The sequence below is a fragment of the Engraulis encrasicolus genome, chromosome 3 (genome assembly GCF_034702125.1).
Source record: "Engraulis encrasicolus isolate BLACKSEA-1 chromosome 3, IST_EnEncr_1.0, whole genome shotgun sequence".
In the NCBI taxonomy this organism is placed as follows: domain Eukaryota; kingdom Metazoa; phylum Chordata; class Actinopteri; order Clupeiformes; family Engraulidae; genus Engraulis; species Engraulis encrasicolus.
This window is the reverse complement of record NC_085859.1, coordinates 4,973,136-4,983,135: the sequence shown is the minus strand read 5'-3', so window position 1 is coordinate 4,983,135 and position 10,000 is coordinate 4,973,136. Positions and strand designations below refer to the sequence as shown.

The 10,000-nt window shown below is 42.6% G+C and overlaps 1 protein-coding gene across 1 annotated transcript in view; it reads right to left on the bottom strand.

Annotated features, from left to right (window-relative positions):
• The window catches only part of slc20a1a (solute carrier family 20 member 1a), a 27,445-nt gene that overhangs the window by 2,410 nt on the left and 15,035 nt on the right, over positions 1-10,000 (bottom strand). The window contains exons 7-10 of the mRNA XM_063194655.1: positions 7,271-7,465; positions 3,262-3,374; positions 915-1,303; positions 1-114 (exon numbers count right to left, since the gene is read on the bottom strand). The exon at positions 1-114 is cut by the window's left edge and continues 72 nt beyond it. Coding sequence (XP_063050725.1) covers positions 1-114; positions 915-1,303; positions 3,262-3,374; positions 7,271-7,465 — 811 coding nt within the window. The remainder of the gene's footprint in view (positions 115-914; positions 1,304-3,261; positions 3,375-7,270; positions 7,466-10,000) is intronic.

Sequence of the window (10,000 nt, the reverse complement as noted above, 5' to 3'; positions counted from 1 at the left end):
GCGCAGATGCCGACGCCCCCGTAGAGCAGCAGCCAGATGGGGGTGGGGCTACTGGAGGCCACCGAGCCGCTCTCATACACCAGCCACAGCGCCACCAAGGGGCCGATCGCATTACTGCAGGCAGGACACACAACATAGACACATCATGAAAAGACACACACTTTCATCCAGACAGTAATTCAACCCAAACTTAGAGAGATGGGGGTGAGCCGCTCTCATACACCAGCCACAGCGCCACCAAGGGGACCGATCGCATTACTGCAGGCAGGACACACATCAAAAACACACCATGAAAAGACACAACCAAACACACACACACACACACACACACACACACACACACACAGAACAACAGAGACACAATCTGTTTCGAGTAGGGATGCAAACGATTAATCGATTAATCAACTTTAATCGATCAATGCATTAATCGATTAAAAAATATGAATCGTAATTAACATATGTGTTCTGTTAATACGCTAAACTGTTTCCCAACGTTTTTATTGTCTTGCGTACCCCCGAAGCCTTTTTGTCATATCAAGACTACCTCCTAACTTATACTCTTTATTTCAATTTGCTCACTTTCCCACGTAGCCTACCCCCTACAGCAGTGGTCTCCAATTATTTTTCTCCAAGGGCTTAATTATGTGGCGCAAGTGAGACTGCGGGCCAAACCAATGAGAACAAGTTGGAACGCTGGTCGCTTTTCCATTTCCCCTTCTTGTCAATGTATGTTAATCACACACTTTTATGTTTTCATTTATTCCGACCTCATGGGGGCCAAATGTTTGCCATGCGCAGGCTGGATTTGGCCCACAGGCCTTTGTTTGGAGACCAGTGCCCTACAGTGTGCACGTGTACCTGATTGGGAATCTGTGCTAAACAACCCGTCACAACGACTTCACTTCCTTGCCTACCTGACGTCGTTTCCTCCGTGTGCGAAGGATCCGAAGCATGCTGTGAGAATCTGCAGGAACTGGAAGAGTGTGGAGACCTCCGGCCTGTCCAGCTCCAGCTCGTCCACTTCTTCCTCCTCCTCCTCCTCCTCCTGCGGGATCACCACGTCCTCCACCTCCACCTCCAGCCCCTCCACCGCACCTCCGTCCGCCACCGCAGTGCAGTAGCTGTTGTAGCTGTCCATGCGCGTGCGCGAGGAGGTGCGCGTGCGCCTCAAGCTGCCCTCCTCCGAGCGGCTGTCTGCGTCTTTTGAGCCTCCCGTGATGCCGTAGATGGCCATGGTGTAGGACGTGTAGCTGTTGTTGCGGCGCATGGGCTTGTCAGCAGTCTCCGGCAAGCAGTCGCCCACCTGTAGAGTTAATATATTATCATTATTAGCATTATACTGTACTATAATACTATACTGCTCTAATTATTATAAAGTGCATGGGCTTGTCAGCAGTCTCCGGCAAGCAGTCGCCCACCTGTAGAGTTAATATATTATCATTATTATTATCATTATTATAATTATTATTATGATTATACTGTACTGCTCTTATTGTTATAAAGTGCATGGGCTTGTCAGCAGTCTCCGGCAAGAAGTCGCCCACCTGCACAGTTAATATTTATTATTATTATTGTTATTATTATTATTATTATTATTACTATTACTATACTGCTCTTATTATTATAAAGTGCATGGGCTTGTCAGCAGTCTCCGGCAAGCAGTCGCCCACCTGTAGAGTTAATATATTATCATTATTATTATCATTATTATAATTATTATTATTACTATACTATACTGCTCTTATTGTTATAAAGTGCATGGGCTTGTCAGCAGTCTCCGGCAAGAAGTCGCCCACCTGGACAGTTAATATTTATTATTATTATTGTTATTATTATTATTATTATTATTACTATACTATACTGCTCTTATTGTTATAAAGTGCATGGGCTTGTCAGCAGTCTCCGGCAAGAAGTCGCCCACCTGCACAGTTAATATTTATTATTATTATTATCATTATTATTATTATTATTATTACTATACTATACTGCTCTTATTGTTATAAAGTGCATGGGCTTGTCAGCAGTCTCCGGCAAGAAGTCGCCCACCTGCACAGTTAATATTTATTATTATTATTGTTATACTATACTGCTCTAATTATTATAAAGTGCATGGGCTTGTCAGCAGTCGCCCACCTATAGAGGTAATATTTATTATTATTATGATTATTATTATTACTACACTATACTACTTATTGTTATAAAGTGCATGGGCTTGTCAGCAGTCTCCATCAAGCAGTCGCCCACCTGCACAATTCATATTTATTATAATAATAATAATAATAATAATAATAATAATAATAATAATATTATTATTATTATTATTATTATTATTATTATTATTATTATTATTATTATTATTATTATTATTATTATTATTATTATTATTATTATTATTACTATTACTATACTGCTCTTATTATTATAAAGTGCGGCAGTCTCCGGCATGCAGTCGCCCACCTGTAGAGTTAATATATTATCATTATTATTATCATTATTATTATTAGTAGTAGTAGTATTAATATTATTATTATTATTATTATTATTATTATTATTATTATTATTATTACTATTACTATACTGCTCTTATTATTATAAAGTGCGGCAGTCTCCGGCATGCAGTCGCCCACCTGGGGAAAGAGGATTATTCATACTATTATTATTGCTCTTATCACAACTACTATTATTATTATTATTATTATGTTTATTATTATTCAATAGCATATGGGGTCATCAGCACTCTCCCACATGCAGTTGCCCATCTGGAGATAAAATATCATCATTATCATCATCATTATTATCATTATTATCATTATTACATATAGTGTATGGGCTTGGCGGCACTCTCTCACATGCAGTTGCCCATCTGGAGAATCAATATCATCATCATCATCATCATTATCATCATCATTATTATCATTATCATCATTATTACATATAGTGTATGGGCTTGGCGGCACTCTCTCACATACAGAGTTTCTGTGAACAGTTTCTCTCAGAAAAGAGTATCACAGTACTATTTAGTTATCACATTTTTATTTACTATTTTTACCGTTATTATTATTGTTTGTTGTTGTTCTTTCAATTATTATTCAATAGAGTATGTGTTGTGTGTGTGTAGTGTATGTGTAGTGTGTGTGTTAGCGCCCCACCTTGGCCATGTGTAGTGTGTGTGTAGTGTGTGTGTAGTGTGTGTGTAGTGTGTGTGTAGTGTGTGTGTAGTGTGTGTGTAGTGTGTGTGTAGTGTGTGTGCTAGCGCCCCACCTTGGCCATGTGTAGTTTGTGCAGCAGGTCCTTGTAGATTCCAGAGTCCTTGTGGACAGTGTGGTGCTGCCCCCCAGAAAGTTCCGGAACAGGCATGGAGTGGCCATTTAGGGCTGAGGACACAAACAATACAAACATTATTATTATAATTATAATTATTATGATTATGATTATTATTATTGTTATGATATGCTCCGGAACAGGCATGGAGTGGCCATTCAGGGCTGTGGACACAAACAAACAAACAATGTCGACGGTAACTAAGGTATACGCTGTCGAAACCATGCACATCGTCTATGGAAAATTAAATAATCACAACGTTGGCATGCCAAACGAAGATTCTAGATGCGTCTAAGTTAGACGCCTGCGTAGCATAGACTACACAAGCTTCTGGTGCCGTCTGTTCCCACAACTTTTCAGACAGTAATGGATTTTAAGTGATTCTGTCCCATTATTGGAAATAAGATCATTTTACACCTCCCCTTGAGTTAAATAATAGGGTTTTACCTTTCCCCTGTACTTTCAACCGTTCTCTGGGTATGTCAGTGCAAATTTGTCCTCCAAGCTAGCAGTTAACATTGAGTCCTATGAGACCAGCTGGCGGCTAACTGGTCTCATAGGACTCAATGTTAACTGCTAGCTTGGAGGTAAAATTTGCACTGCCATACCCAGAGAACGGTTGAAAGTACAGGAGAAAGGTAAAACTCAATTATTTAACTCAAGGGGAGGTGTAAAATCAGCTTATTTCCAAAAATGGGACAGTATCACTTTAAGAAAGTACCCTACCCTAACGGCAGATAAGCCCGATAACAGCCTTCGAGGTCGACCGGTTCCACAAAGTTAATGTCTTGGTGGAGGCCACTCTGCTGCGTGCGCACGTCGCCAGAGTGCGGAGCCGCCGTGTCGCCATTAAAGCGATGGTGCATGCATCGTTTTGTGAGTACAGACCATATTTGTACCATTGTAGAAGTTGGATGTCATGGCACGTGATTTTAGAGATACTGCAAGGGACCATTAACGCTTGTACTAAGCCAGTGTTTCTCAACAGGGGTGCCGGGGCACCCTGTGGTGCCGCGGGCCCCCCTCAGGGGTGCCACCAGGCGCGGAGTGGCCATCGGGAGATCGGGGACTTGTCCCGGTGGGCCGCGGCCGCGAAATATATTACAGCGGCCGCATTATGTTCTCAGCCGGCCCCAAAGTGTTCGACCGCCTTAAATTCTCAGCTGGCCCAGCGTCAAAGATAATGTGAACTTGCTACAAGTCAATTCTTGTTTAAGCAATTGTTGACTCAACAGTATATATACCGTTTACCCGACCGCAATACCTCAGTGACGGTGTCAAACAGTAAATTGGCCACACCCCTTCTCTACTGATAATGTTCATACACCGTAGATCGCGGAAGTTTACTAGATCTTAGTAACATAGTTTCGTTTTCAGTATTTCAAGAACCTGTGATATTTAGATTGGTTACCAAGGAATGGAAATATTAGTCACTTGTGATTTATTTTCCGATTTCCACATGACTGTTATGGTTTACAGTCTGCCACTCCAGATTCACTTGTTCTTTGGTTATTGACTTGGGTTACGAACATACTCCACCAAGTGGTAAGGAAGTGAACTGCAGCTAAGCAGGAAAACACGTTGTACATGTTTTGATGGCATTGGTTTGTTAGAACTAGAGGTATATCTCCTTACAGTCGAAATAATGGTATATCATACATATATTTATATATGGCACATTTAGGATGTAGCCTATGTAATGTCTGAAGAAATGGAACAAAATAATTACCACACAAGATTCTGATGTGAGCAGTGCGTAGCCTAAACTGTGGATTAAAATGTAATTGCAAGAAACAAAGACATTTGCTGCGACGAAGACAGCGTTTTAAGGTAGGCCTACACCGTTTGGTTATACATTTTGTTGACTTATGGTTGTGCTTTGAAGTAGCTAGGTTTGGCTTATTTGCTGCATGGTGGGTTTATTGCACAATGTAGACAGACTTTTTGTAAACTATAGGCTACTATACTATATTTTGTAAGCCTACTCTTCTAAAAATCCCCACACTCAAAACTTTGTGCCCATGCTCATCCGTCTTCCTTAAACGATATTTCAATTTCAAACTGTCAAAATGACAGTGGAGTGCACATTTGCATGGAACAGTAGCGTGATGTAGCCTAACCTAGTAGGCCTATGAATGCTTTGGACTGTGATGATAGCTCCAGTGGTGTAGTCTACTTTTTGAAGTGGGTATACTGTATATTTGAGCATTTTTTATGTGTACTGTATATATTTGTGCTATTGTAAATAATGGATCAATCCATTTTAAGTGGGTATACTGCAATCCCTGACATTTTGAAATGGGTGCGTATACCTGCGTTTTACATAGACTACACCACTGGCTGTGCATTTCATCAAGGTGTAGGCTAAATTCTCCAATTCAGGTTGATATTTTGACTACACTAATGTTCACATGTAGTACGACTGCAGATTTCGTGGCTTTTGTCTTTTTGGTTAGGAAACCATGTTGTTCACTTTTTTTTGTTTGTTTGTTTTTTTTTTTTTTTTTTTTAAAGAGGGCCGCCAAGGGGAAATTCTCCCGGTGGGAAAAGGTGGGCCACTCCGCCCCTGGGTGCCACTGCGACGGAAACGAGGCTGATGAATAAATGATGTAATATAATACATATTTGTCTAAATTAATAAGTTAATGCTAGTCAGTGGAATCTTTCATCTGCCATTTACGCACAATAAAGGAAATATAGGTCGCCCCAGTCAGCTGCAACTTCGAACATAGATCGTGTGACGTCTCCAAATGTGTTACTTTTCTAAGCTTGTGTGGTATCGGATACGATGCCATGTTACGGTTTGTTGGTTTAGGGTGCCTTGAAATTTCTCATGAATTGGGGTCAGCCCAATGTTCCCACGGCCCATTGGTCCCACAGCCCATTGGTCCCACATTGCTAAGACTTTTGCGTTTTTTCAAAATTAGGCCCAATGGTCCCACAGCCCATTGGTCCCACAGCTCATTGGTCCCACATCACTAAGATTTTTAAATTTGTTTTTAGGTCCGTTGGTCCCACAGCCCATTGGTCCCACAGTCCATTGGTCCCACATCACAAACACTTCAATGGGCTGTGGGACCAAGGGACCCACTAGTTTGACGCCCTCTCGGTACTTCACATGATAATCAAACATTTCAAACAAGCGATTTAAGGTTAGGGTTAGGTTTAGGATTAGGGTTAGGGTTAAGGTTAGGGTTAGGGTTAGGGTTAGGTTTAGGGTTAGGTTTAGGGTCGTATGACGTTAGCGGTAAGTACCGAAAAAGCCTTGAACTAGTGAGTCCCGTGGGACCAATGGCCCAGAAATTCAAATAAAAAAGCAATGTGGGGCCAATGGGCTGTGGGACCAATGGACTGTGGGACCAATGGGCTGTGGGACCAATGGGCCTAAAAAATGAAAAAAAGTCTTAGTGATGTGGGACCAATGGGCTGTGGGACCAATGGGCTGTGGGACCAGTGGGCCGTGGGACCAATGGGCTGTGGGACCAATGGGCCGTGGGACCAATGGGCTGTGGGACCAATGGGGCGTGGGAACATTGGTACGCTCCCCATGAATTGCAAGGGTGCCTCGCCTAAAAAAAGGTTGAGAAACACTGTACTAAGCTATTCGGAATAACTCGGTAACTCGGCTAAATTTCGCTCAAGGTAGAAAACACTTCGGGTGGACTACTGGATGGATGTCACGGTTCAAATGGCATTAGGGTGAATCTACTCCGAACCATCACTTTAACTTCGTGGAGCGGGTCACCTCGTCGGCCGTTATCCCTTACGTAATGTAAAGACATGTAGTGTAGTCTAATATCCAATATACTTCCCTTATGTAATGTAAAGGCATGTAGTGTAGTGTAATATCTGTAAATGGTTACCATTGGCTTCCAGGTCCTTGTAGTGTAATATAGTGTAATGTAGTATGGTGTAATATACTTGTAGTATAACATCTGTAAATGGTTACCATTGGCTTCCAGGTCCTTGGTGTCGAACTCTTTGCTGTCCAGGTCAGCGTCGTCGGACCCCCCGATGTTGAAGGCCACGCGTCCGTTCTCGGCGGGGGGGTTCTGGGGCACGGCGGAGTAGTCGTGGGCCTTCTCCTCACCACTGGGGGGTTTGTCCACCAGAGCCGTCTGTATGGGGTTGGCCACCGCTTCAGCTGGGGGGGGGGGGGGGGGGGGGCATAAGAGGGTGTTAGCTGTACAACTGTCCTGTCTCCAACTTCTCACACATACTCATAAATGTGTGTGTGTGTGTGTGTTCAGGTGGGTTCGGTGGTGGCGGTGGGCTGGCTGCGGAACATCTTCATCACCTGGTTCATTACCGTGCCGATATTTGGCGTCATCAGTTGTGACGCATTCTCACAACTACTGTAAGCGGCTTTGCATACTAATACACTGAAGGCCTTTTTCTCAGTTTTTAGTGGTGGACAAAGTCAAAGTAAAAGTAAAAAAAGAAACACAGGTAACTTATCTGAGTAAAAAGTAGACCAATATGTAAGGGTTAACGTTCGGCGAGAAGGTCGCTACCGTGGAATAGCAGCACGACAGAGAGAATCTTTAGACCCCGACGCGGAGCGGAGGGGTCTTGTTCTCTCTGAAGTGCTGCTATTCCACAAAGCGACCGACTCGCCGAACGTTAACCCGCTTATTATATAGATATACTTAAATGATTCACACATGGCGGGGACATTTCTTTATTTAATGTTAAGTTTATTATAATTTTTCATGTCAAAAGATTGTTGCTGCGCAAAACAAAACAGTGCCGTTGTGGAACACCGCTAGGCAACAGGTAGCCTAGACAACAGGTGTTGTCTATCACAGCAGCTGATTAGAGTCTTGTTGAAAAGTCGCTTTAGCAGTGAAAAGTCTTGTTGCCATTGACAGCGGTCTGATATAGACCAACCCGTCCGTTATCTCAAATATCAGATGTGCGAATGAATGGAGCATTCGACCGATGACGTCACACCATATAATAAACCCCGTTACTTATTCTAACGCATCTGGAGGTCCCGGCGCCTCTATCGGAGTCATGTAGCCTAAGGACGCGTGCAGAACGTTGGGGAGACTTGACAACCAAATGCGATAGAATTGACAACTGGGTTTTTGACTTGACAACCAGATGCGATAGAATAAGTAACGGGGTCTTGACTAGACAACCAGATGCGATAGAGTCAGTAACGGCACTTCGCCAGAAAGTTAGAAGCAACTTGGACGCCCGCACGCCCGCATGACATCAGGTGTCCTGCTACCGGGGGAATAAAGGACACTTGCTCAGCCAATCAGAAGACGTTCCGTCTGCTCACTGGGTGATAAATGTAAATGTAAGGTAATATAAGGCTGTGAGAATGGCACATCACACTATGGTGTCATACGTCTCATGACTTGTGTGTGTCCATGTGTCTTTTGTCAACATGGTGTCATGTAACTATGTCTGGATAACACAGAGACTTGAACCGTCTATCGCGTGTGTGCATCGTGACTGCATGTTAACTCCTATCGCGTGTGTGCGTCGTGACTGCATGTTACAGTAACTCGTGGTCCACAACGCCCTGGTTACACAGGTTAGGGGTTAGGGGTGGCTTTGGTCCATAGGCACGAATAATAAGGCATTTCCCTTGCTTCTTTCGCTGCTGTTGGCAAACATAAAGCTGCAGAAAACTTTGCTTAGGGTTGTGGTCAGGGCACTGCTGAGCATTTCCGTCCTTAGCAAGCGATGTCGGGAAAACGCAAACAAGACCAAATGACCAAAATGGCTTTTCCTCGGTAGCATAACATGCTAAGTAGCGGTAGCGTAACATGCTAAGTCGTTGCCCAACTACACGGATAGCACTAGCATGAAAGACTAACACCTCTGCATGATGCCAGTCTCCGTCAGGGCCATTCCACATGGACAAGCGACCAAGACATGAGGAGCGACTAACACTCACACGCAATTACACACGTATGAAGACCAAGAGACAAAGAGATATGACATATAACATAAAGACCAAGAGAATGAGATAGATATATTATATTATGAGAAGATATATAATCACCAAGACCAAGAGACAGAGATATATATTATATTATGTGAAGATATATAATATGAAGACCAAGAGACAGAGATATATATTATATTATCTGAAGATTAGGGGTCGACCGATACAGGTTTTTTAATGGTCGATGCGATACCGTTTTTTTTTTCATCACCCTTGGCCGATACCGGATTTCCGATACCCGATATTTGGGGCCGATATAGGTAAAACATTTTTTAAAAATGACAAATATTCAAGGTCTCAAGTTAAAAATAAACATTTACTTAACATTATCAATTTGAGGTAGAACTTGTAACATTTAAACACTCCCTCTAACAATCAAGTAATACGAAATAAAGTGTCTTGGTGCTTTTAAAAATCTGAATAACATAAAATAATAAATATTGCGTATCGGCCAAAACCAGACGTGTATCGGCCGACACCGATACACTTAAAAAACGCAAATATCGGCCGATATATCGGTCTATCCTTAGTGAAGATATATAATGTGAAGACCAAGACCTGGTGGGAGCTGAAGCGAAAGGTCTGCCAGATACAGTTCAGATTTGATCTATTACTCTGATCTTCATGTAACCATCCTGTCTGTCCCCTTATGTGTGTATATTTTGTGGGGATGTGTGTGTGTGTGTGTGTGTGTGCATGTGTGCGCGTGTGTGT